The sequence below is a fragment of the Sinocyclocheilus rhinocerous genome, unplaced genomic scaffold (assembly GCF_001515625.1).
Source record: "Sinocyclocheilus rhinocerous isolate Xijiao unplaced genomic scaffold, SAMN03320098_v1.1 scaffold1624, whole genome shotgun sequence".
Taxonomy (NCBI): domain Eukaryota; kingdom Metazoa; phylum Chordata; class Actinopteri; order Cypriniformes; family Cyprinidae; genus Sinocyclocheilus; species Sinocyclocheilus rhinocerous.
In genome coordinates, this window is record NW_015639527.1 from 269,227 (window position 1) to 296,632 (window position 27,406).

The 27,406-nt window shown below is 37.1% G+C and overlaps 4 protein-coding genes across 6 annotated transcripts in view; all 4 read right to left on the bottom strand.

The window, feature by feature from the left end:
* Nucleotides 1–8,335, bottom strand: part of LOC107751382 (uncharacterized) — a 15,309-nt gene extending 6,974 nt beyond the window's left edge. For both annotated transcript variants that reach the window (XM_016567100.1, XM_016567099.1), the window contains exons 1-9: nt 7,867–8,335; nt 7,154–7,274; nt 6,407–6,514; nt 5,198–5,234; nt 3,201–5,050; nt 3,021–3,048; nt 1,101–2,869; nt 961–1,009; nt 577–620 (exon numbers count right to left, since the gene is read on the bottom strand). In XM_016567100.1, the coding sequence (XP_016422586.1) occupies nt 577–620; nt 961–1,009; nt 1,101–2,869; nt 3,021–3,048; nt 3,201–5,050; nt 5,198–5,234; nt 6,407–6,514; nt 7,154–7,274; nt 7,867–7,955 (4,095 nt within the window). In that variant the 5' untranslated portion in view covers nt 7,956–8,335. The remainder of the gene's footprint in view (nt 1–576; nt 621–960; nt 1,010–1,100; nt 2,870–3,020; nt 3,049–3,200; nt 5,051–5,197; nt 5,235–6,406; nt 6,515–7,153; nt 7,275–7,866) is intronic.
* A 978-nt stretch (nt 8,336–9,313) lies between these two features.
* On the bottom strand, nt 9,314–13,204 carry LOC107751383 (52 kDa repressor of the inhibitor of the protein kinase-like). Its single transcript, XM_016567101.1, has 5 exons — nt 12,945–13,204; nt 12,271–12,391; nt 11,821–11,901; nt 11,631–11,670; nt 9,314–11,426 (listed from the first exon to the last, which is right to left on the bottom strand). The coding sequence occupies exons 1-5, from the start codon at nt 13,031–13,033 to the stop codon at nt 9,529–9,531; spliced, it is 2,229 nt and encodes a 742-aa protein (XP_016422587.1). The 5' UTR covers nt 13,034–13,204; the 3' UTR covers nt 9,314–9,528.
* A 647-nt stretch (nt 13,205–13,851) lies between these two features.
* LOC107751384 (cytoskeleton-associated protein 2-like) lies at nt 13,852–17,741 on the bottom strand. Its single transcript, XM_016567103.1, has 7 exons — nt 17,604–17,741; nt 17,110–17,181; nt 16,147–16,970; nt 15,206–15,527; nt 15,024–15,084; nt 14,590–14,878; nt 13,852–14,504 (listed from the first exon to the last, which is right to left on the bottom strand). The coding sequence occupies exons 2-7, from the start codon at nt 17,128–17,130 to the stop codon at nt 14,216–14,218; spliced, it is 1,806 nt and encodes a 601-aa protein (XP_016422589.1). The 5' UTR covers nt 17,131–17,181; nt 17,604–17,741; the 3' UTR covers nt 13,852–14,215.
* Nucleotides 17,742–20,571: 2,830 nt separating this feature from the next.
* Nucleotides 20,572–27,406, bottom strand: part of LOC107751385 (lipoma HMGIC fusion partner homolog) — a 29,027-nt gene continuing 22,192 nt past the window's right edge. Inside the window, exons 2-4 of one of the 2 annotated variants that reach the window (XM_016567105.1) lie at nt 23,017–23,115; nt 22,087–22,233; nt 20,572–21,025 (exon numbers count right to left, since the gene is read on the bottom strand). In XM_016567105.1, the coding sequence (XP_016422591.1) occupies nt 22,115–22,233; nt 23,017–23,115 (218 nt within the window). In that variant the 3' untranslated portion in view covers nt 20,572–21,025; nt 22,087–22,114. Of the gene's footprint in view, nt 21,026–21,532; nt 22,234–23,016; nt 23,116–27,406 lie in introns of those variants that run through there. The other variant, XM_016567104.1, reaches the window with a different exon arrangement.

Sequence of the window (27,406 nt, forward strand, 5' to 3'; positions counted from 1 at the left end):
TCTGCGTCAAGTCGAACACACCTACTAGTTTACACCGGTTACACTCAGAGATGTGGCTCACACGTGAGGCTGAGCTATGCGTTTTAAAACGAACAAGCACTAGTGTAAATGTAGCCTATATGTAAACTTAAGACTATTTGAGCTTTATTAAAACTATTTGCACTGATTTATTGTGTTGGTTATATTTTGTTCCTTTGTGCAGTGGCTCAGGAGATCAGTCTTTGAGTGTATAAACATCAACAAGCTGAAAAATAAAACCAATTTTTATTTATTTTTTAGATAATGTGATTTTGTTAAAATTGATTTCATAAAATTGGTATCGAAAAAAGTATAGTTCAGGAACCGATATCGAAGTCAAGGTATTGGTATCGAAAATTTTTGAACGATACCCAGCCCTACAATCAACTAACAACAACCGATTTGAATCAACATTTTACCCAAAATAGTTTAAAACAATCTTCAACTAAATCAATGATCTATACTGTAATCTATAAACTATTCTCTAAACACTTGAAGGTGATATACTATTTAACTGTTAATAACAATTATAATAATAATTATCACAACTTTACAAACCTGCTGAGCTTCCCTGTCTTCTACTTCATCCATGTGGGTGCCATCTGCAATGTTGGAAATTGAGCATTAAAGTAGACATGAAATGAAAATTCACCCTACCTATTTTCTAAATGCATGCTATTGATCTTATTGTAAACAATTCATGCATGCATGTTTTATTTCCTACTGTATGCAATTCATGCATGCATGTTTTATTTAAAAAAATTTTTACCTCAATTTTAAATCAAAATAGAACTCGATCTACTGGTGAAACAACAGACTTCTCTCGGATTACTGACTTCTCCAGTCATTTAGCGGGATTAAACACCGCCTCCACTTTTTCCTCCTCCCAAAAGACGAGGAAAAAAAAGCATCCATCGATTCTTTAATATACATATTGCATACCTTCTGTTTTTGTTTCAGCAGTCCTTCCTAAGGTTTTGGATTCTTTGTCCTGTGAAGTAAAACAGACTTTACAAACACATCTGGAAAGCAAATTAAACATTTGAAACAAGCAACAGATTACTGAAAAAACTAATTCTTACCAGGCAAATACCCTCCAACGTCTTCGGTGTGAGCTTTAAGCACTGAGCAACCATTCGGTCTAGGTCTCTGTTAAAGTCAGTGCCCACCTGAAGCACGGCTAAACAGGGTGATCTGTCCATAGGTGAGGTGTTGCTCACGTAGTCTTGATACATTTTGTGCCGCTTCACCTCACCACAATATTCCAAAGCTGTGCTTGGCAACACACACATAATCTTCAGCAATGTGTTGATGTTTACGAAGTACTGCATGAGGGGTAGACGCAGAGTTTGAAAAATGGTCTCTGGTATGGTTACACTAACCACTTTTGTTTTCCACTTCACTTTCCAGCAGCTCAGCTCCGTGAAGAAGTTGTCAGGATCGGGAAGATCACCAACGTACAATGGAGGTTTTGACTTGAGCGTTTCAAAAATATAGCTCATTGTCACAGAGCACGGGACCAAGGACAATAGGTTGAGAGCCTCCTTGTGGTCATCAGAGAAATAGTCTTTCACCATGTTTATAAGGTGGTCAACTAAAGGGACACTCATCGCATCTTTGTAGTATGAACCTGGTTTCAAGAGGCTGTCCCTTGGAACGATCACGCTATCAGGCACGTTAACCTGCACACCCAGACTCTGAGCAAAACAAGAAGCTTCATCAAACCAATTCTGATGGAAAACCTTGATGTTGGTTTTCACTCTGTTAAGTGTGGCCACAATACCACTGATCTGGCTGAGCTGCGATGCAGCACTAAAATGGTCTTTCTGTAGTGCTGCACTCAGTTCTTTGGTGAAGGATGAGGCATTTTTTAGCGCAACGATTGCCACAATGAAATCAAAGTCCCTTATTAACTGAAGTAGTCTCTTGGCTCGGTTGGATACTGCCAAACTCCATCTTTGTGATTGACAGTTATCAATATTTTCTAGCCAATCTACCAGAGGCTCCAGAATCTGAGCGAAGACTTCATAAGAGTCGTGTTTCTCAAGCCAAGTGGAGCAGAACTTTCCTTGAAGCTCATGGATTTTCTCATAGCTCTCTCTTAGGCCTATGGCTAAGACTTGATCTAACTGTTTCTCGAGAGCAGGCATGCTGTGGAAAAATGACACTATCTCCTCTAATGTGTCTATGGCTCTGATGACTGCAGCTACTGGAACTGACCTTGACCACCAGGTATTGAAAGAGTAACAAGAGCAGTGTGTGCATATAGCAAGAGGATACTTCTCCTGTATTTTACATGCAAAGGCCTTGAGCTTGTAGGACACTTCCCCAGAGCCAAGGTAAGCTTGACCTCTGCAGTAGCTCAAATCCAGATGCCACTCGTTGGTGACAATATCAAAAAGTCGTTCACACATGGCCTCAGTGTCGTGAGTAACCTCGATAAAACCCAAAAGCTCAAGGCGCATGACATCGAAACTGTCAACAAATCTGATGAACATAGGTAAGTATTCGGTCTCTCCAAATCTGACAACTCTGTCGATAAACAGGGAGAAGAATGAATTTCCGAACTCTGAAATAATCCTATCCCTAACAACATCCTCACACACTTTAAGGACTTCATTCATCTCAGATTTGGTCACATATTCTACTTCTTGATCTTGATCACCCTGAGTGTGTCTGCTTTGCCTGCTGTATGCTGCCGTGACAGCAGCCTGTAATGCAGATTTGAATGCCTCTTTATCAGTTTCTGCATACTCGGGCGGTTTCTGTCTCTCAATGTCCATATTTAAAGTCATCTCTCTCGGTTCTTCCGTATCTTCTTTAGAGGCATCATTTGCACTGGTTTCAGGAACTGCATAGTGGTTGGAGTAAAAATAAATAAAATCAACAACTGTATCTAACATGAAATTCAGCTCAGTTACATTTATTCTTGTTCAAGCTATGAAAATCAGAAGAGTGTTAACATTTTTGAAGAAAAATAAGTCAAAGATGAGAAGCTTTACCTGATGGTTGCACTTCCATTACATCATCCTAAAAACAAATGAGAGGATCAAAATGGTGAACAGCTTGTTAAAAACATGCTTGAGTTTTTGGCATTATTTATCTCCAGAAATTAAATATAATTAAATATAAATATAATTATATTAATTCAAATAAAATTAAAGTTACCAAAAAATGCTTACTTCACGTAATAGCTGCAGGATTTCTGGATATTTCTTTACATACGCCTCCACCATTTCCTCAATGCTGAAGTGGACATCTTGATTGATATAAACAAAGGCCATACTGCTCAGTCTCTTTTCCGCTGGTAGTTCTTTCATGTAGGAGTGATAGCGGTCCAACGCCATGTCATAGTGCCCATACACATCCGATTCAGCGCGGACACAAGGGATGGTGCCCAACACTCTCAACAGGCTCTGCACATTTGGGTAAAAGCCTATATCTGGGATCTTGAGGGTAGCAAAAACACTGGTGGGAAGAATCCTTCGCTTGCTAGCATGTCGCCATTTCACTTCCCAACAGCCCAGCTCATCATAAAAGGAGTCAGGACGAGCCAAGTTATTCAGGTTAGCATCAGCAACTTTGTCTTTGCGGATGCTAAAATTGTGGTCAGCCATGTATGAGGGCACCAATGACAACCATCTGAGGATTCTTGCCATTTCAGTGCCTAGGACTCTTTTGACTTCATCAACAAGGTATTGTAAAACCTTCTTACTCAGTGCCTCCCTGTAGTAATCCTCCAATGAGTCTTGTGGTTTCTCCGCACCATCACCATTTGTCACCATCTCCACTGGCAGATTGACTGGCACCCCCAACTTCTTGGCTCTGGCCACTGCATCAGAAAACCACTTCCTGTGAAAAATGGCAATCTCCTGCATATGTTTGGTTAGAAGCTTTAAGGCGTTGGAGATGGTGTACTGCAACGTGCTGCTGATGCTGATTATTCCCCTGAGGCTGGGGTTCAGGATGCTCACGCAACACAGCGTGTTCTTCAAAACCACAAGAGTAATGATGAAATTAAAGTTCTTCAGCTTCTCTTTCAGCATTATAAGCACTACGACTGTGTCTGCGTCCACATCTGAAAGGGCACTGGTGCACATCTCTCCAATGCTGCTCAAAAGTGGCTCTAAGATATCAAGCATTGTCTGGAAAGCATCGGTGGCGTATTCCCAATGGTTCTGACAAGACTCCTTCACTCGGTCCACTTCGCCTTTGATGTGGCTGTACGAAGCAGTGATCTTGGCATCAAGTTTCTTCGCCAGAGTTTCCGATTGCCTAATAATGGAAGCAACCTGCTCTACAGTATCAACAACATCCTGAATTGGAAGGATGGGCAAGGAGCGAATCAACCACACATTGAAGGCGTAAGGCTCACTAGGGGACAAAACTACCTGTGGAAAATCCCGCAGCATCCTGCATGAGAGATCCTTCAGTTTCTGACACATGGCACCTGATGACAGGTAGGTGAAGCCGCGGCAGTGCTCCATCCGCAGGCCCCACTTGTTCCGGATCTCGGATATAAGCATAAGGAACAGACTTTCAGAGTCTACGTCGCAGGGAAGGAATCCCATGAGGTGCTTCTGTGGGAAGCCTTCACCTGTGACTGAGCGTATAAACACAGGAATCTGGTCCTTGCCCTCAATGTTTACTTTGTCTTGGAGAAATATGGAAAAAAAGCGTGCAAGGCGCAAGCTATTGCGGATCTCATCACGCATCACATCCTCACCTAAGGTGAGCACTTCTTTTTGGTCGATCTTCTCTGCACATATGGTGTTGACAGAGAGTGACCCAGCTGGGTCATTCCCCAGTGGTTTAACAGCATTAAGAGATGTATTGTTGGCTATGCTAAAACCAATGAAGGCTAAAGTGTCCTTGAAGTAGTCTTTCAAAGTTTCCTTCGCTTTGGAAATAGCAGGATCCTCCTCTGATTCATCATGTGCAGGAGGATTGTGTGTTTCGCTGTTCTCAGCAGAATCACTCTCAACTTTAACTTGTGCCTCTGGCAAAGAGGGGTTTGAATTATTGGTGGTACCTTAAAAAAAAAAAAAAAAAAAGAAAAAAAAAAAGAGCACAAACACACATCAAAACAAAAACAGCAGAGAATCTTCTGTAATTACTTTGTGTAATTACAAAGAGATAAGAGAATTTAAAAATGCTGACATGAAAATGCATTACCTACCTTTAGTTTTCTTTGTAGCAACCGGCTCCTCTCCTGTCTGAAAAAAAAAAAAAAAAAAAATTATTATTTGTACTCAACACTACAATGTGTCTACGATGACAAATAAAACCAATGAATAATAAGAATAAAATGCTAGTATATTATTTTAATGATGGCTATAAATTATAAAATGATTGTTGAAGGAATGGGCCATTGAGAACTATTACAAGCATGAAATCTAATTTACATGAGATGGTGGAATCAGAATTACATTTACATTCAAATGTAGTAATTTACAAGTAAGTACTCTTAAGTTAATTTACACAGAACTCAATCCTGAAATTGTTTACCTTGCCACCTCGTATTTAACTTCATCTTAATCAAAAAAATAGGCAAATAGTTTGCTCCATTATTTTAAGTTAACAATAAAAGCCTGTATTAGGGATGGGTCACAATTTTCGAATAGTTGATTTAATTATAGAATAGGTTGTGCGATTATTGTCTTTAAAAATTTCCCTATGTTTTCCGTGCTGATGCGGTGGTGTTCATGTAAGCAGAGGGTGGCGCTGCCAATAACGCACCTAAAAGCTGTTAAAGACAACAGAAGAACACATTGTCTCACGCACACACTGTAGACAAAGCTGTTACAACAGAAGAACACATTGTCTCACGCACACACTGTAGACTTGCGTCGCACATTCTGTGCAGACCACAAACACCCCCGACTGGGTTAGAGGTGTGGCTGAATCAGTGTTCAGAAAGGCATAACTTATATTAATATGTTTCAGCACGTTACAATCATTATATGGCTTGAGTTAAGATAAACCAATATTCTAAATTAAACAGTTTATCATACAGATTAAAAGCCTGAATCACGTCTCTCTCCGTTTATGGGCGTTTGTGCATGCATGTGGGGAGGGGTGCGATTTTCAAATAATAATCGAATAACACCCAGCGATTTTCGAATATTATTTTTGCTCGGAATGCCCATCCCTAGCCTGTATTGCATAAGAATGTGCTGATAAATAAGTCTTTATCAGATATCGGAAGACCTGTCTTTAAGGGAGTTGCTAGAGACCATGCATTATTAAAATTTTCTTGTGTTTTGTCTTGATTGTTAAAATCATTTTTCTCAATAATTTTTTTTCTCAGTCTATTCACAAAGCAAGATAGTTATGAAACAGAATAAAACAATATTTTTCAATCTTGATGAGTACATTAGATACTTACTTTCTCCCGTGTCCTTTTTCTGTTGCCGGTTTGTGCATCGTCCTGGTTGGTTGCAAAATCAAAAATAGTAGGAACAGCATCATCCTTCAAAACAGATGTCTGAGAGCTCTGAAATAAAAAGAAGTTTTACACATTTCACTACACGGGGTAAGCTGTGTCATGTCAGGGTGTGGAGGGTAGGTTGAAATATTTGGGAATGTGTGAATGCTTTATATTTCAAATAAAATATGAACATTTAATGACATCCCATGTTAGAGGCTTATGCTGCAGGAAATTATTTTATTTTTAAGGCACCCATAAACAAAATGAATATTATTAAAGTATTTAATCTTCTCTTTTCATTTTGAAAAAAAAAAAGTTAGTTTTTTTAGAAAAGCAAATGAAACTTTATAAATGGCTATTAACAAGAATTGAATTTCATTTAGATGCAAAGTTTAATTATAACCATCCAGTTGATCAAATGGAACAGCTTACACTTATCATTTTGGGAAATATGCTTAATTTAATAATTCATAGCTAATCTTTAGCAAATAATAATAATAAATAAATTAAAAAGTGGCTTCAAACATTAACAATTCAAAAATGGTGCAGTTTTCTGGGGGGATAACATAGGACACATGTCAGCCTACTGGTCAACCCTAGTAAAAATTTATTTCACTGGATTTGTTTACTCACATCATGATAAAATAATACTAAAAATTCACATTTTTTCAATAGAAGATGCTCACCAAAACCATGCAAACTTACTTGCTGACATATCATTGAGGTCTCAAAGTGTTTTGAGCACAATTTGTAGTTCCTGTGTAAATCTTCAGGTGTTTTGGTCTCCAGATCTGGTCTGTGGCACTTTCCCACCCATTGTTTACATCTAAAGATATGAAGTGAGGTTACTGCAGTAGTGCAAACGTGATATTTTACCATTCCAAACATCAACAATCAAAAATCACAGGTCTAAAACAAAGCACATGTGTTTTATAAACATTAAAATTGTCAATTTGACACCTAAATCCCACAAGAAGAAAGCAAAAGCACAAATCAGGCCATAAACAGAATAACGTATTCTGGGGGAATTAAATTCCTGCCATTTTGGGAAGGGCCCGATGATGGCGAACGTGTAGAGGAGTAATTTGCTTAGTTAACGATACCCCATAAAAGTTGCAACAATCAATTTGAAAAAATGCTTAAGATAATTTCATGATTGCCAATTACAAAATAACGTTAGACCCTCGCAAAAAAAAAAAATCACTGCATAACCAGATTAACGAAAGCAACATGGCAAGCATAAAATGACAATAAGGGTGCCATGCATTCAATGAATCATTGTAAGAAGGGGGGCAGAAGCTAACCAGCTAACAAACAATGCTAATTTGCTCATTCTGTACTTAAATAAAAATCTAAATTAGAAACAAATAGCATCGATTATATTGCGATTGCATTTACGCCCAAACGGCTGCACTCACCGAACGGGATCCAGTGGGAACCTAAAGAAGAAAACGTTGGACTGGTCCGTACTCTGCTCGCAGTTTGCTGCGGCACAGCAGTCGGGCATTTTGGACTTAATCAAAATGAATACCGCATTGCATGAATCCTTCAGCTCAAAAGGAGACGCGTTTACAGCAAAAAGCGCACGCGCATCTACTTAGATTTCACGCTATCAAGCGTTATTTCCAATTGTCGCGTGCATTCTACTGAAACTTGCTCATGGCCGAAATGTTGCTACTTTCACATGGGAATCAACAACCAGGAAGAACACCTATGTAGAGCGGAAATGGTCTAAACTGAAGACGGATCCCCCCCCCAAAATAACTCTATCACCGTCATTCGTTCCCCTTCTCAGGAGCATTTCCAGAATGTCAAAAATGCTGCACAACTGATTTTTAAAGAGTGTTATGACGAGCTGATAACTCAAATACAAGTTTGTTCCCCTTCTCCACGAGGCGCCAAGGTTTTTTGTAACCCACGTGAACATTCGAGGTCACGCCCTTTTAATAACACTTATTTGTGTTCATTTTATTTAGTCCTGATTATTTCATGTGTGAGTATGCAGGAAACAATTAGGGAGTTTGACCCATTTATTCACACATTCTAACGTTTGAATTTGAAGGGTCTAATAAGAGTTGTTGATGTACTTTGCAACGATAAAATACAAATTCAGGTTGTATTGATTTGATGTTAACATTTAAAATGATCACAGCAGTTTAATTTTATTTTGCCCCTATAAAAGATGTCATAAAACACATACAAGCACCATGTTTGGTACATATATTAATATTTATTCTAATTATTAATACTTGTATATTAATATTTAAAGGGAGTATTAGGAGTATTTAATTTACCCCAAAACTGCCTAGTAGTAAAAAATATTAAATGTTTCTATATAGTTTCCAACTTGTCTTGTGCCTTATTGAGCAATTTTTGATTCAGTAAGAATTATCCCACGATAAAGCATAATTTCACATTTTGAAACCCTTTTTAAAAAATGCATGCAGTTTTTTCAGTATAATAATTTAAATTAGTTTTCCAAGGAGTAAAATGCATGTGCTCACTTACTTTGGGGAAAATGTGGGATTAAATGAGTTAACATGGTGACTTGATTCTGCAATCAAATGCACAGGTCTCAGGATTATTAAACAATGTACCAGTAAAATAGCTAATATGTGACAAAAGAAATAGAAATATTTAATAAATCTTACATTTATATATAAAAAATATCTATGTGCCTGATATAACTATGAAAAATTAAATGCACTATATAATAACCTGCAAATATGCGGACTATATAAATAAAATATATCACATTATTTAAGAGATTAAGAGATTTTTTTTCTTTTTTGCAGAATATATATTTAATTCTAAAAAACGAATTTAAAAATGTCAAGACACATTCATGGAGTTGGTCAGTAAAAGATCGTTTTAATGTTTTCAAATTCAAACTGGGGGTACACTTTTATATACACCATGTTAAATGAAACCGTAGAACAATAAGAAAAGGCTCAAGTCCTGCTAATCTTGTATGACTGTACATAAAAAGCAAAAGTACCAAAATTATAGCTGGAAAATTACAAACTGCCGATTGACAAGTCATCATACTGCAATATGTAAGACTGTGCTGCTACCTGTAATCAATCACGATTCTCTGACGGCTCACTATCTGGATACATTTTCAAGTATTTCTCCACCATGCTGTCCAAATCATGCTTAATGGCACAGTTAATAAAGAACAGAGCCATGCTCTTGTTTCTGTGATGCACAGGTGTATCTTCTAGGTATGTTGTCAGTCGTTGTTTCGCAGTGCTGCATTTGTCATTTGTCAAAGCAAAGACGGGCAAATTGTACAGGACTTTCAGGAGAGCACACACGTTGGGGAAGAACTTCACATCGGAGAGCTGAAGCGTCTCGTAGATGGTCGATGGCAATACAACATCTTTAGTGCCATGTTTCCATTTGATCTTCCAGCAGTGCAATTCAGCAGGAAAGGTGTCTGGGTTCAGCAAGTCATCTTTATAAATGTCTGCACTGGTCTCCTCTGCGGTGTTGAACTTCAACAGTCCCATGATGGCAGGGACAAGTGACAAGGACTTCAGGGCCTTCAGATGATTTTCAGAGAAAAGATCAGACAGCTCCTTAATCACATGGCTGACCACTGGAATGGTGACTTGCTCTTTATAGTAGGTCTCAGGTTGGATTTCCTCACCAGGGGTTGGTCGTTTTCTAAAGTACAGTCTGGGTACTTTCACTGGGATTTCAAGAGCTGCAGCCAAGTTAATGGCTTCCTCAAACCAGAACTCATGGTAGACCTCGATATTCTCGTAAACTTCATTCAGCGAATGCAGAACCGCAGTTAGACTGCTAGATGCGAAGAAGACCTCGTTTGTTTGCCCTTGCAGATTCTTACCAAAGGCTCTGGAGAAGGAAAGTGTGTTCTTCAGCACCACTAATGTCATGACAAATTCAAAATCGGCCAAAGCCTCGGATATGACAAAGGCGTTGTGTGCTACTTCATCGCTCCATTTGTGATCTTCATTATCATGGACACTATCCATGCAAAGCAGCAGAGCCTCCAGGAGATCGACAGCAACTTCGAATGTATCATGCTGCTCTGTCCATTTCGAGTCACAGGCCTCTTTGAGGACATTGGCTTTTTCTTCGTTTCCCTGGTAGTAGATCGAAATAGCACTTTCCAGCTGATTTTGCAATAATGACGATTTACTGAAAAACGCATCCAGCTTTTTCAGGGTAGACATGACGAGATGCACGCCTGTGAAGGTCATTGTGTTTGCCAGGCAGATGTTCAGAGAGCAACTGGAGCAAGGGGTGAGAACCGCTAGCGGGTGTAACTCAGCTATTCTGGCCACCACTGCTTTGACCTTCATAGCGGACACACCAGAACACAAATACGCCTGTCCTCGGCAGTACTGCATGTCCAGGCCACATTTCTCGGTTACTTCAGCAATAAGCCTCTCAGTGAAAGCCTCCACATCACCTTCAAAAAGCAGGAACCCGACAAATTCTTCCCTTAGGCAGTTGGTCTTGTCCACAAAACGTATGAACAATGGGAGAAGGCTCTCTCCGCCTACCTCAACCAGGCTGTCTACTACCAAAGAGAAGAAGCGTCCTTCTTTAACTTCAGCCAACAACTCCTCACGAACACAGTTTTCCATCACTTCCAGCATCTGCTGCAATTGAGTAGAGGAGCAGTGCTCGAGGTTTCCGGGCGACCCCTCGAACTTCTTTCTGAGGAATTCGTCACCTGCATTGATGCGGTACTCCAACAGTGCCTGGAAGTTGCTGGGAGTGAAGCTTTTGCTTCTGGGTTCTTTGTCGGAGTGCCCATGCAGAGGGATGTTCTGCGTGCCCATCATCACGACAACATCAAACAAAGACTTGAGATACTCTTTATTCAGTGTTTCCTCATCAATGACCTGAGGGCTGCTGTCAACCCCATCACCATTTTTGCTCTCACTGATCTCTTTAGCTGTTGCCTCAGTATTATCTTTCGTTGCCTCACTCTGGGAGTCCGCTGAGAATATACAAATAATATTTGTGTAAATTCAGTAATTATTTTGTTAATATATTCTATATATTAACATGTAAATATATAGAATGTGTCAAATAGCTTTATTACAACATTACTAAATAAAATTTGATTTTAAAAAAATCCATCCAAATTACAGATTTTGCAAGGCGGGTATGTAAATATGTGAGAAAATCACAAACAACTCACATATACTCTTCTTTACTTCAGGGGCATCCTTATTTTCTTTCTGTTAGAAACATACACTGAATGTGAATGATTTCCTAATGAATTTGGTATTTACACATAATTGGCTTTTACCTTTACTTTGAAATGTTAAGAGACAGGCATAATACAGTACAGTAACAACTCATCAATTAATATACTGAGCAGATCTTACCTCATTATTCGACCGTTTGAGGGAAGGATTGTCAAATATGGTTGGTATTGCATTATCCTTCAGTACAGTCCTGAAAGGGCTCTGGATAATAATCACAATAATGTGCAATGCAACATGTTAGAGATCACATGTTATTTATTGATGGAAAGTTGTGAGGCCAATCTGTTTTACCTGACTAAAACTTTTTACACAACAATTTCTAATTCTTGTATGATTATTCTACATGCAGTTTTTGGAATATTTATATTTTTACAGAAATTTATGTCACACCGCAGGACTATTTAAGTGAATCACAAAGTGAGCAGAAACAGCACCTAAAATACACACTTTATGTAAAACAACTTAATATATTTAAAAATACATTCAGTATAAAGGTATAGTACATTTTTACTAACTACAATGAGTACATATTCACATATGAACTACACAAAAAGAATAATAACAACTTACGGTTTTGGTTATCAAGTTAGGTTCAAAGTGCCTGGCACACAGTCTGTGATATTTGTTCAGATGGTCCGGCGTTTTCTCTTTAAGGTCTGAGCGACTGCAGTTTTCCACCCATTTCTTACACCTAGGGAATAAATATCTCATGAATGGAGGGCTGTTAGCATCTAACATAGCAGTTATCAATACAATGGTGTGAATATAGCATTATAATGCTATAATATAGTGCATATTATCTGTATCTTTTAGTTTTTACTGTAATATACGACGTTGTTTGTGTCTAGCTGCTAACGTTAATAGACAACATACACAATGGAATCAATATAGTTCATATCTATGACAGATAGTTACATTCACCACATACAATCAGAACTGCACTGTAAAAGCAAGCTGGGCTAACAGACAGATTTATCTTATTTGAACAATACAAATGCAAAGTAAAACTGGGCTGACTGAAAAACAACTCCTAGTTCTCTAACAATACTTTGTGCAGTATGTAAACACTATGTAACGTACGACAGATTCAACTTTGCATCTGATCTGCCAAGCGAGCTAACTGGCTCAGTTAGAGCTCTGCACACAACGGGAAATAAATGAAGTTAAATGAAGGTTAAACACGACGTCGTCTATCGTTTAGATGACAAAGAGTAAGCTCGGTAAGCAAAACGTGTGTAATTTACCTCTCTGGGTCCCGTGGAAACCTGAAGAACGCCAACACCGAATGAGTGCTGTTCCTGGAGCAGTTTAGCGCCGCGCAGAAATTAGGCATCGTGCGTTTACTTTGAGTCGAATCTTTAATAGTGAATCAAGTTCATTGGACTCAATGTGATGATACTCCGGTCGGAAAGTAAAAAAATATATAGTTTTAGAGACTAATAAAGTGGTAAATTGATCGGCACTCTAGTGCTTTGTGTGGCCTGGAGGAGAAGCGCGTTGGAGTTCCGTCTCCGTCCCACAATGCTTCGCTCGCGCACAGCGAGTTCAAATTCACAGCCAATCAGCATGCGCGTACAGGAAGAAATTGGCGGCAGCTAGGGGGTAACCGTGGATATATTAGAAAAATAAATTTTATGAGCAATATTAAAGTAATAGTTCAGCCAAGAATGATAGATGTGACATGTACTCACATTAAAGATTTACACTTTTTTGTTGAAACCAAAAGGAAAGGACTGTTTCAGTCACCCTTTACTTTGATTGCATTTCTTTCCCATACAGAAAAACTGAATGGTGACTGAAACGGTCATCCTGCCTGAAGTCATAAGGTTTGGAAAAACATGACTAAATAAACTACAATAGTCACGTTTTCATTAACCCTTAACTACACACACAGATAGTAAAACCAATTTTTGTTACACTGACACAATGAAACATTTATATTGCACTGATATATATTCTTTATTAAGATGTCTAACTAGTTCAGTGATCACAATTATGGTTAAAATACAGTGAATGCTCATCTTGCCTTTAAAAAGACATGGTCACTATTAAGGGATGAATGAAATCCTCTGTAGAAAATAACAAGTCTAGTTAATTAAACAAATGACTTTACTGTATGTTTAGAAAACGTTTTTCAAAACAAATTAACAACAAAACAAATCCTACTTTTTACAGCCATGTCATTTTTTTCAACTTCCAGGTTCACAAAATGAAAAATGCAGTGTTGTGTTAAAATGTTACAAAAAACTGAAAAAGCTCTTTATATATACACACACTGCATGAGCCTTGTTAGCATAGAAGATAACGTTTTATAATAGTGCCTATAAATCATTTTCTTTAAGCTGTGAAGCCATTGCAGTTAAGATATTACTCTGATTAGCAGCCCAATGCAACAAACACTTAAATATTAAAATAAACTATTTTTAATAGCATCACATAGAATACTTAAAATGTAGGTGTTACATATGCTATAAATGTCCAATTTGAAAGTGACATCAACATCAGCTTATAACGCTTAACGGAATACTTTTGCAAAGTCTTCAGGCTGATCTGGCAGGTCTTCCAGTAGTGCTGGGTTTTTTCTGTAGATGTAAGCATTTGCATCTGCATCTTCCATCTGCACCAGCTCAGCCAATGAGGAGACGCATGCATCATGGTCATTCAGCATACCTGGCAGACGAGAGGACTTACGTTGGATTCGTGTTGATCGCCGCACAGGCGTCAGAAACTTGAGGTCTTTGATGGTGCTTTTGCGTCGCGAGCCACTGCCTGGGGCCGTTTCGCATTCAATTATCTTTTTCACACTAAAGGATGAGAAAACCAAATGAACACTTGAACTTCTTACACATGTGTGTCTTTCTACGTACCGTTAAATTACCCCAAACACACCTTTGCAGATATGGAGTTGTTTTCACATTGTATTTCACAATGGATGCCCCCACCATCTCTGGAGTGGTGTTCTTCATCTCCTCATCACTGTCGTCATCTTCACTCGCAAATGGCTTCTTATCCTTAGGTTCCTGATCATCATCCTCATTCTTGATGACAGCCTTCTTAGTGTCTTCTTCATCTCCCAGTTCCTCATCTTCCAGAATTTCAAACACTTTATCTGTTTCCTGCTCCTCCATTTGCACTTCCATTCTTTTCTCTGCCACATCAGATTTGTCAAAATTTACACCTGTCGAGGATGGGCAAAAACATATGAGCAATTTATAAAAAAAACAACAACACATTATGACTCAAAAAGAGAATAAGTTTGTTTATTCTGGTAATATTAGTAATTAATTTGCAGTTCCTGCATAAAGAACCTGGATGAGACTCACCATCTTCACATGATGAGAGCGTCTCCATTGCCTCCAATTTATCACACAAGTTCAACACCAACTGCATATTGCATATAAGCAAAGCAGAAATTACAATTAAAAAATGCCAATATACATCAGTGAATATCTATCTGTCTGCTTATCTATCAGTTTCACAAATTAGTGTCTATTATGATTCTTACCGACTCCATCCTTATCTCTAGGTCGACTGGCAAATCCATATCACTGTTGTCCAGCAAGTCTAGTGTGGTATTCATAATACTGCTTGATCTCCTAGAACACACTGTTTTATTGTCAGGGACTTCGATATCATTAGTTTGGTTGTCAGGCTTCAATGCAGCGGTTGGTTTAACAGCCTCAGTCTGGACGGCATGCTCAGATTGGGAACCAATTGTGGCTTTGGGTCCTGTTTTAGGCTGTGGAGCTGGTTTTGGTTTTAGTGAAAAGGTTGATGACTTTTTCAGAGCTTTTCCCTTAGATGCCAGCCACTCTGCAAGCTTTGCTCTGAAAGTACAGTATAAATAAAACATAAGACAATCACATCAATATATCATCTTCTATCTGCAGATTGTCACACTTGTCCAGGTAAAACTTAAATACTAAAATACATACATTATTGTTCAAAAGTTTGGTGTCTGTAAGATTTTCTAATGTTTTTGGAAAAAAGTCTCAAGCTCAACAAGGCTGAATTTATTTGCTTAAAAAATGCAGTAAAACAGTAATATTGTGAAATAATATAACCATTTAAAATAACTTTTTTTATTTTAATTTAGTTTAAAATGTAATTTTTTTTGTGTGTTGGCAAAGCTGAATTTTCAGCAACATAACTCCATTTTTCAGTGTCACATGATTTGACTTCAGAAATCATTCTAATATGCTGCTTGGATGCTCAAGAAAATATTTTTCGACACATTTTTAAAATTACAGTCACTGTTTAAAACAGTTGTGTAGAATTGTATTTTTTTGGAAAGCGTGATACATTTTTTATCAATATTCTTTGATGAATAATTTTTTGAAACATACTTTTGATCAATTTAATATATCTTGTCTTATTAATAATAAAAAATTTAATAAAATAATCTTACTTACCCCAAACTTTTCAATGGTAGTGTATACAACTCACCTTCTCTCTTCAGCCGTTTCTATTTGCATTTTGTACTGGCTGACTGTACTTGTGACAGGCCTGCGGACTTTCTGTTCAGTGGTAGCTGTTTTGGGTTTCTCCACCTGCACAGTCATGTCTTTCTTCTTTAAAGCGCTGGGTTTGCTGATGGCCGAGCGCCCTGTAGCTAGAGGGGCAGACCTGGGAGGAGCACAAACACCTGCTTGGGAGACAGTACCTGGGAACTTTTGAGGTATCCGTTTATGGGAAACGGACTTCTGGACTGGTTTTTCAGTGGCATTCAGCTGGATATCAGAGACAGATTTCGGTCTAGATGACAAAGCAGAGTTTACTCTGGGTTTAGTGTACGCCGGCAGGGAAGTAACGGACTTGGACCGAACTTTAGACAATTCAGGTTTTGGTCTGTTCACATCTGGTTTTGAAATCGCTTTCTTTTCTGTGGTCTTCTCATCTTCACTGGGTTTTCTGAAACAGTTGATTTTAGACTGAACTACACGACCCTTATACGTGCCAGGTTTGGATTTCTGGATGGCAGAGACAGTAGAGGGTGGTTTATGAACTTCTTCCACAAGCTTCTTGTGTCTTACAGTCTGCTGTGTACGGAAGGCCTGGCTTAGTGTGTTATTACATTTGGTAGGATCAGCATTAGTTTTGGCCTTCGGCCTAACAACCTTTTCCTTCTCTCTTGTTACAGAGACATCCTCCTTAAGATCATTCTTTGACTGAAGGGGTGCAGATTTACATATCACTTTTTGTTTTGATACAATACTGCAGATGACTTGTTTTTTTGGACCACATACTGGTTTAGTGTTTTCCTTGTTGCTCTGAATAGAAAGAATAAAGGAGCAGAATTAAACAAGCTACATTGCAAGCAAACATACATCTTTCACACACGTACATGAGAGAAATAAAAGTTATAAATCTATGAAAGAGCTGGGCTGCTTCACAAAATGCAATGATCACCTTTCTCACCACCGACTCCATTCTGTGCAACTACCAGTGCAAACAAAGCTTTTCAAAGATGATGATCTTCCCCTGCAGAACATCACATTGTTATAACACTCAAACAAACAAAACAAGAAAAGATGTCTCACAAAAATCTGTCTATAGATCCTACATTCAATACAAGATATGTAAAATGTGCAAAAAATGCTATTTTTGTCGATTTTTATGATGAGTATATGACATGACAGATCTATTTATATATTTTATGATATATATTTGGTATCTGACGACACTAGATGCTTGGAAAAAAAATTGTTAGAAAATGGAAACGGTGGTTGCGCCCAGACAAACCTGAATAACGTTACCTCAGAACATGTCAAACAATGGTTTTATACCAGTTCTAAAAGATTCGGCGAGGAGTTTCCATTATAATAACACGCTTCAAAAAAGATCCAAATCATGATAATACTCACAAACCATTGGTAACAGTCACCAAAACAACATCTACTTACGTTATCTACGGCTTCTTGAATCAGTCAGGTAAGACCAGTATAAATGTGTCAGGTTACTGAATTTGAAGAACAATTATCTTCACATTCAAACACAGCGCACGCGCTTTCAAACAGATTTGAGTTCAGCGCGGCGAGCTGTCGGATTGGCGAAGACCGTTTGTGAGTCACTCTAGCCTACGAATCGTATTGGCTGTCTCTGATCACGTGATCAAAGTTGATATGATCGAGTTGGCCCCACCCCTTTTACTGAAAGCTAGGAGCTGCCTGATTTGAATCAAAATAAAATTCCTCTCATAACTGCTCAGTGGCAGTTTCAAAACTCTTGACGAGCCCAGTTGCCCTAAATTCCAGTCTAATGACATTAATGTTTTAGATAGCCCTAGTTTTTGCAAGAAAATCAATGTAATGCTTAATTTAATTTTTGATAGCTCTAGACACTGTAAGAAAATTTTAATTATGGGTTTTATGTGAGAAAAAACATAGTGTGTATTAACAGCATAGTTTATATATTTGATTTTGTCCGTATGAAATTATCTAAAAAAAAAAAAAAAATTAGATGAGAAGTAAATTTCATGGTTTTTGTTAGTATTTCTTAGGCCACAGAACATAAGACGATGACAAGCATGTCACTGAATATATTTATATTCTACACACGTGCATACCTACAGAATGCAGTTCAGAAGTTTGGACACAGATAATTTGTTCTCCCAAAAGGCCTTCACATGGTCAAGTGCATAGCAAATCACATTCAGCCACTAGATGGCAGAAGATTCCACAGTCTTGATGCTCTAAGATTATTAGAAACCCATTTGAACAGTATGACTGTGAAAAGTGCCTTCATTCCAGTGTGTGATAATGAGTAAATAATAAGGAGATTGTAGCTGTTAGGCTATGACTCCAACTGTGATCTCAAATTGCTTTCCTCTGGGGTTCCACTTTAATTAATGTAATATTTAATTCATGAGATATTCTGCTGACTGCATCATTATGTGAGGTCTGTCACACGTGTGGTTATTTCTGCTAGTTAATTATGACCTTGTCTAAATAATTTGACCTTGTCTATAAATGTGTGTCTTGACTCATTTCCTGGAATTCAGAGGCAAGAAGGAACCAATTTATCTGGTTGGATAATCAAGTAACTTTTTGGTTATTCTGTTTTAAGTAGATATGGACCATGAAAAGCATTGTTTTCTATGGTGGACAATAAAATGGACATGGATCTAGCTACTTAATATCTGCTAGCATTTACATGTTATTAAATGTAATATTAAAAGTTATTCAGTCCTGATGTTACAAGAGAAAAAAAAAATAAAAAAATTAAACAAGTAGGCTTCACATATTCCACTGACGACAACCATATGGCACTAACTAAACATCAAGCCAAAAACATTTAATCTATACAGTAAACCTAGTTGCATACTATCAAACGATTTCTATGAGGGCAAAATATTAATGCAAAAATCAAAATCTGACTCCCTGTGAGATGGTGACTCCCCTGCATCTCCCTATGAGGGTTATTATATGAAACACTCTAATAATCTACTCTGCAAACAACTACATCACGTTTAATCTAACGTGACAAGCAGATAAGCCTTTATGAAATGAATAACCAGCATTTTTAAACAAACCATCTGCACAGCTTTCACCTTCATTTGCTACAGAACTGCTGTTTGTGTACTGAACTCATCTTGAACTCAAATGTAACTTGAGTTCAAACTGCACATCAATAACAGCGCCTATTAAGGTCACAGAATATGATGGTCACAGTGTTCAGATTTTGGTAACCTTTAATACTGTCTTGTCAGATTTAGTGACCCTGCAAAAATAGAGAAGATTAGACATCACCAGAGTGAATTTGGGTGGCATTATAGCCGTTCGGTGTGAAATAGAGGAGGGTAATGGAGATTGGTATGTTCAATACCGCCTTGTCAGATTTAGTGACCCTGGATTTTGGTAGTTGAGAATAAACTGTCTAATATACAGTGTTGCCATGGATACTAGGAAATATCTGACCAAAGACATTTGACCATCTTATCCAAAGACACATCTACCTGACTCAAGACAATACAGGTGTAGTGACAGTAAATCGTCCATCAAAATGATTGAGGTAAGAAAGAATCACAGAGCAGAGGTGAAATGATCTTAATACATACAGACAGCTTGTTTTCCCACTAGTCTGACAGATTCTGCTTGTTTTTGCTGAAAACATGGCAAAGCAATACATTTGTCAAAACTCCACCATGTGTGACATTGATTTTCGGTTGTCTTACATTTACAGTAGCTCTCCACCATTGGCCTGTCCTTCTCACTGACAGGTTTAGCGTAATTGAGGGGGAAACTGTATGAACTCTCCCCCACTCAGTCAAGTGTTAAACCAGGGTGAGGTTTGATGAAATGCTGTGATTATCAGTAACAGTTCATCTTCTCCAGGCAGGCATATGCATTCCTAAAACTACAGCAGCACGTGTGTGTGTGTGTGTGTGTGTGTGTGTGTGTGTGTGACGGTTTGCTGATAGTGCTAAATGGGAACAGCAGATCGTCAATAACTTCTGATCAGCCTTTACATCTTCCCGCATGCGGCGTGGATCCCTGCAGTTTTGCATTCCAGCGGCGAACACTTCCGCACTGCATCACCCTGTAGGAAATTAACACCAGGCAATCCATCATTCCAAAAGAGAAAGATACACGTACACGCAGGTTAAAAATACACAGATCATGCAGATCAGGAATGAAGTTTACGGAGTCTCTGTTAGAGCAGTTAAATAAAAGTGGTTATGAAAAACAAACACACTAACAAAAACCCTCAAAATGAGCATTTGTAAAATGCATTTGAAAAATAGTTCCTTTAAATATAAATGTTGATATATACTCAACAACTGAGTTTTTAAATGACAGTATTTATTTACAAATGCAGTGAAATATAATGGACATTTAAGCATATGTTATATAAAAGTTGTAAATACCAAACACAAAATATTGTGACGTATATTATTGCAGCGGAGATATGTAAGGCAATAACAGGACATTAATGAAATGCATAATATAGAATAGGTTATTATAATAACACAACATACCAAAACACAACAACTTAAGCCACAGAGAAGACTGTACTTACACAAACACGATAAAAAAGCAACGATAAGTGAGAGTAATACAGTAGAGTCCTTATGAACACAAAAGTCAATAGGTCGTTTGACATATATTCCTTTTTAATATTACTGGCACCACTTTAAATGCAAAAGATGGCAATGCGGGTCAAAGGTCAGTCGTAGGAAAAATCTCATGTGGGAACTGCCGCGGAAAGTTAATTGTTCAGTCACGTCTCCTTGTATATGATATGCGTTTGGGAAGTGCACAGGATGTAGACTCTCTCTGAATCGGAGAATGAAATTCATGCCCATATATGTGGTGTTTATGGTTTCCTCTACTGTTGTTTTGTTTTCTCAGTAACAGTTCATCTTCTCCAGGCAGGCATATGCATTCCTAAAACTACAGCAGCACGTGTGTGTGTGTGTGTGTGACGGTTTGCTGATAGTGCTAAATGGGAACAGCAGATCGTCAATAACTTCTGATCAGCCTTTACATCTTCCCGCATGCGGCGTGGATCCCTGCAGTTTTGCATTCCAGCGGCGAACACTTCCGCACTGCATCACCCTGTAGGAAATTAACACCAGGCAATCCATCATTCCAAAAGAGAAAGATACACGTACACGCAGGTTAAAAATACACAGATCATGCAGATCAGGAATGAAGTTTACGGAGTCTCTGTTAGAGCAGTTAAATAAAAGTGGTTATGAAAAACAAACACACTAACAAAAACCCTCAAAATGAGCATTTGTAAAATGCATTTGAAAAATAGTTCCTTTAAATATAAATGTTGATATATACTCAACAACTGAGTTTTTAAATGACAGTATTTATTTACAAATGCAGTGAAATATAATGGACATTTATCCATGTTATATAAAAGTTGTCAAAGATCATATCAGTCACAATATATTGTCAAACATACAATGATTAGCAAATACACAGTCCGGTTGAGATGTATATTATTGCAGCAGAGATATTTAAGGCAATAACAGGACATTAATGAAATGCATAATATAGAATAGGTTATTATAATAACACAACATACCAAAACACAACAACTTAAGCCACAGAGAAGACTGTACTTACACAAACACGATAAAAAAGCAACGATAAGTGAGAGTAATACAGTAGAGTCCTTATGAACACAAAAGTCAATAGGTCGTTTGACATATATTCCTTTTTAATATTACTGGCACCACTTTAAATGCAAAAGATGGCAATGCGGGTCAAAGGTCAGTCGTAGGAAAAATCTCATGTGGGAACTGCCGCGGAAAGTTAATTGTTCAGTCACGTCTCCTTGTATATGATATGCGTTTGGGAAGTGCACAGGATGTAGACTCTCTCTGAATCGGAGAATGAAATTCATGCCCATATATGTGGTGTTTATGGTTTCCTCTACTGTTGTTTTGTTTTCCACATGTTTAGTAAGGGTAGTGTTTCTGTTTCTTCCCTGCGAAACATGCCATCCATGTGCACAACAGCATGGCCACCACAGCTCCAGCCCCGGTGCAGTAATAAGCCCATCCGATCTCACAAGAACCTGAAGGAAACATCAACCTCAACATTTAATACTATTTTGCTAATTTTTTATGTTCACACAATATATAATGTGAGGCACAATATATTGTTTATATTATATTTCCAGTCTGCCTACCTATTTAAAAAACAAAAATAAAATAATGGCACAGGAAGATATTTCATTATTTGTTATATTTGTGATATTTTACATTTAACTTTTATAAATAATATATATTTGATCATTTATTTGATAAAAAAAAAAAAAACTGTAAAACAGTGATTTGGAAATACTATTATTATTTAAATAATAACAATAACTGCAAATTTTATTACTATTTTATTAACAACAACAACTACAATAATAATAATGTTTTCTATTTGAATAAATTTAATAATATAATTTATTTCTGTGATATCACATGGTTCTTTAAAATATGCTGATTTGGTGCTCAAGAATCAATGTTGTGCTGCTTAACAGTTTTTGGAAAATTCTTTTGATAAATAGAAAGTGCAAAATAACAGCATTTATTTGATGTCCAAATTCTTTGTAACATTTCTTTACTGTCACTTTTGATCAATTTCATGTGTCCTTGTGGAATAAAAGTATTATGTTTTTAAAATAAATAAATAAATAACCCTTACTGACCCCAAACTTTTAAACAGTAGTGTATATAGATTGTACTAAGTCTCATAAAATGCATACTGATATGTAATATAATTATCTGTAAAATTTTCATATTTGTACATTCTTAGTTTGCGTTATAGCTGTAAAGTAAAATCTGAAATTGTCTATATACCAACGTACCAAGTTCGAACTGGTCAGAGCTGTTGCCGCAAGTCTGTCTGACCTCTTCACTGTCCCAGCCTAAAGGGTACAGGGCACATCCCGATCCGATCAGCAGCCCTGCAGAGAGATGAAACACACTGTGAATACAAATAGACCTAAAAGTACACTTTATAACATGACTAAAAGCTCCCATAGTTTCACGCTGTGTGAGGAGGAGAGCATGATATCTCTTGAAAAATAAACGATAGCCATGAAAAACAGCACTTCACGCATTTTGTCATTGGCCTGAAAAGCTATTATTTGTTTTACTGCAAACGGGGATGCAGGATCATTAGCTTGTTTTTTTTCCATTTGACACAGATACTCTATCACACGCACGCAAATGCAAACACACACCTCTGCAGAGACGATAAAGCACAAATCATGTTTTCATCTGGGCTCAAGATCCAAACAGCTATGAAAATATGCTAATAAATGCAGCAAGTAGCTTATTTATAAATGAGCTTCTTGGGAATTCTTTCATATTTTCCCTTTTATGTTCTTACCAATTCAGCAAAAATAAACAGGCGTGTAATTCCCACCAGAAACATATACAACCGTAGTTTCAATAATGCTCCTCCTCTCCTGTCAGCTCTAAATTCTTACCAGAACATTTCCTAATAAAAAAGAACTGCATGTGCCTTCATCTGCCCTGATGCTTTGCATTATGGTCACTAATGTCAGGCTCTTTTTTTCAGTGAATATTTAGTGATTATGAATTCTATATATTTATATATTCGAATTATTATTTATATAATATTATATAAATAATATAATATTTATATGAATATTATATAATATTATTATTTATATTATACATCAAATAAAATAAAATACTGGTCAAAAGTTTGGAATAATTAGGATTTTTAAAAAATGTTTTTGAAAGAAGTATCTTATGCTCACCAAAGCTGCATTTATTTGATCATACAGTGAACAGTAATATTGTGTAATATATTATTAAAATTTTAGTGCACATTCCTATGTGTATTATGTAATGCTTGGTTCTCTTTGTGTCTGGTTACAAATGATGGGTGTGTTATCATCTCAAGTTGTCTGTGTGCCGCGCAGTTGTTGTCTGAGATAATGAAAGGACAGAGGACTGAACACAAAGAACACTCCCTCACTGCCGCACAAGCTAAAGCCCAGTAACAGTTTATTTTTGGAATGATGTGCTTTCATTTGTACTTGTGTCACGGACATTCTATGATATATTAAAAAGCCTAGATTCCGGCATTAGTATCCCAATTCTGTACGCCTTGTCAGAAATTTCAATACTTCTCGTTGCCTTTAAAATTCTTCAAATGCCTCCTGTTCCCCCCATCAATTCAAGCAGGCCTGAAAATCCATTACATTGAGTCAGACACTTACAAAAATGCCATTCTACTTCAGAGCTCAAAACTGCAAAGGAATAAAATAAAGGGAAGAGAAATAAGCTTTTACGTGCTTATACTTTTGTTTCTCAGAGGCAATCAGAAAAGTTATGAATGAGTAATCGATAAGTTGATATTGGGCTAGTTATTATGTGTATGTGAGTGTGAAAAGAATGCAGAATTATTCTGAAATTGACTTCTACAGATTGCAGCCATAGCCTACTTATTTCACCCTGGCGTGTGGTCGAGCATGTGTGGTGAGGTTTGTAAAGTTGCGACTGCGAGTACAGCAGTTCTCCTTGACCAAGACAAAAAAGGACCATTGCGGTACTGTGAAACGGGGAGGGCCTTTTGTCACTAAAAAGGTGAGGGAAAATTGACAGTGATAAAGTGAATAAGAGGGAATAAGAGGCACACTCACACTCTGAAAAAAGTAGCTCTATGGGTTGCAACGGGCTTCTGGTAGAATGCAGCGCTGCGTTTTCAAAGTCATATTACCACTAGCATCAGGAAAGTTCTTAAACTGTTTGTAGCGCATATTCAGAGTATATTAATTAAACTGCACGCTAGTCGAAGTGTGTGCACTAAAATAAAAAAAATATGCTCTAGAAAACTACCATAATTTTCACTTTATAATATGTACTGCAAAACAGTATGCCCTATAAAACTAGAATGGACTAGGTATAATTCAATACATATAAATTGAATGAACTAGACGCTATGTATTACAAACCAAGTACGCACTAAATGTATCATATACTAGGTAGATTGCACAACAAAACTAGTGTGCATTGGCATTCACTACAAAAAAATGCACTACAGAACTAGCCTGAAAGAAACTATGCATTACAAAACAAGTATGCACTAAATGTAGCATATACTAGGCCGAGCAAACAACCAAACTAGTATACAATAGGTAGAATTCTCTACAAAAATTTACAAAACTAAAGACTGCATTACAAACCAAGTGTGCACTAATGTAGTATATACTATGTAGAGTGCACAACAAAACTAGTATGTACTAGGTGGCCTACAGTACACTACAAAATACTGTGTCAAAGATAAAAGTTGACGATTAGGAGTTGAGCATGTGAGTAATGTATATTACTGGACCTGAACAAACAGATTGAGCAGCACTAGAGCTCAGAATATGAGGAAACCAAAAGGAATTTTGCTTTGACTCGGAAAAATGAATCTAGGGAACAAAGCAAAAAAAAAAAAAAAACCAGCGGAAAGTTTGACTCGTTAGATAATGATCTCACGAAATGTGTGTGTTTACATCATATGTGTTTGAGTAACAGGACGAAAAGGGCATTGTGTGCGCTGGACAAAGTCTCTTGTGTGCAGCTGCTACATATTTAGAGGAAAAGACGCATCAATTTGAAACAGAGAAAAGTATGTGTGAGAGAGGCATAGGTGAACACAATTCAGCATAGGAGGCGCTATTTCTGAGCATTGCGTCTCTAAGGATTCTCATGTTGCTCATATATAGAGATCAAGCTCTAACCCGAAACTTTGAATTTAATAAATGAGAAGAATTTAAATATTTATTATAAATAATAAATATTTTTTTTCTAATACATTTTTAAAATTCCAAACTTCTAAATATCTCACAATGGATGCATTGTTATTTTAATTTAGTAACTGATAATAATACTAATTCTACTACTACTACTACTACTACTACTACTAATAATAATAATTTTCTATAAAAAAAAAAAAAATTCTAAACTTCCAATTTTAAAAATAGACATTATTATTAATTTAGTAACTTTTAGTAGTAAAAGAATTTGATAAAAATATTTAATAATAACAACAATAATAATAATAATTATTATTATTATAAATACACATATTTAATAAAAGAAATAGTAATTTAAATATGTAACAATATGAACTACATTAGCAATCTATAAATCAAACTAAGAATAAAATATACACAGAAAATTCACAGCATAAACTAATCTAAAAAATAATTGGGAGACTTAAAAAGGACGAGGGACTGCAACCCCTGATAGGGGAAAACAATGGAATCTGTTGTTTTCTATTGGTGAACACACACAGCTGTAGTTATTGTGTAACACAGCAGATGGTCCACTGTCAACACTATACAGTGCTCACACAGCCTGACAACACCTCAGGAAATGAGAGCGCCAAAACACAGTCTTCAGTGGAGACAGGACAGCTGAGACAACTGTCTTATCACTAAGAGCAACAGCTCTGATAGCTACTTACACAAGCTCTCTTCTGTGAGTGCACAGATAGGGCCTTCATACTGTATTTTACCAGAAACAACAGAAACCACTGTGGAGGAAGGGACAGTAGTGCAGTTGCAACCTTCAAGAGCTTGCATAATCTAAAAGGAATGACTTGAACTTCACATTTTACTTACAATCCAAAAGATCTGTTGCCAGGGACGAGTGGGTACTAGTCACTTATGGATTCAGTAAACATTCCAGCACACAACACTAAGACGTATCTCTTATCCTGACAGCCGACAACAGTCTCAAAACATTCCACTTTCATCTCCACTGCAATCAGTCATCCCATTCCTTCTGTCTATTCAAGTCTTAAGTGAGAAGAGAGGATACCACATCATAGGAATATGGAAATTAGGGTCTGCAGATTTGTAGTTGCATGGCATTTTCTATCACCACATTAATTTTCCATGACCCTTCCTGAGTTTGGGCCACAAAGGTCAACAGAACATGGAGAAAACAGGGAAAAATCACATTTCAAAAGTCCAATTCATGATTTTAAGAACCTTATATAAAATATAATAATAATTATTATTATTAGGGCTGGGTAAAAAATATCGATATCTCGATATTAATCGATTCTCAGTTTTATGGAACAATATCGATTCTTAAATCCCAAGAATCGATTAGTCTAGCCTGTTTTCAGTTAATGGACGGAACATTGAAGGGCACTTTCCATCCAATATATCTCAATAAACTTTGTACATTGGTACTTTTAATATGAAACAAAGTCTCAGATTT

Coding starts and splice junctions, on each gene's coding strand:
- LOC107751383 (XM_016567101.1), bottom strand. CDS start 13,033: ATGCCTAATTTCTGCGCGGCGCTAAACTGCTCCAGGAACAGCACTCAT. Junction 11,671..11,820: donor TCAAACGGTCGAATAATGAG/GTAAGATCTGCT, acceptor TGTTTCTAACAG/AAAGAAAATAAGGATGCCCC. Junction 11,427..11,630: donor TGAAGTAAAGAAGAGTATAT/GTGAGTTGTTTG, acceptor GTATATTCTCAG/CGGACTCCCAGAGTGAGGCA.
- LOC107751384 (XM_016567103.1), bottom strand. CDS start 17,130: ATGGAGTCGGTGGTGAGAAAG. Junction 14,879..15,023: donor GCTCTCATCATGTGAAGATG/GTGAGTCTCATC, acceptor CATCCTCGACAG/GTGTAAATTTTGACAAATCT. Junction 14,505..14,589: donor ACAACTCCATATCTGCAAAG/GTGTGTTTGGGG, acceptor CTCATCCTTTAG/TGTGAAAAAGATAATTGAAT.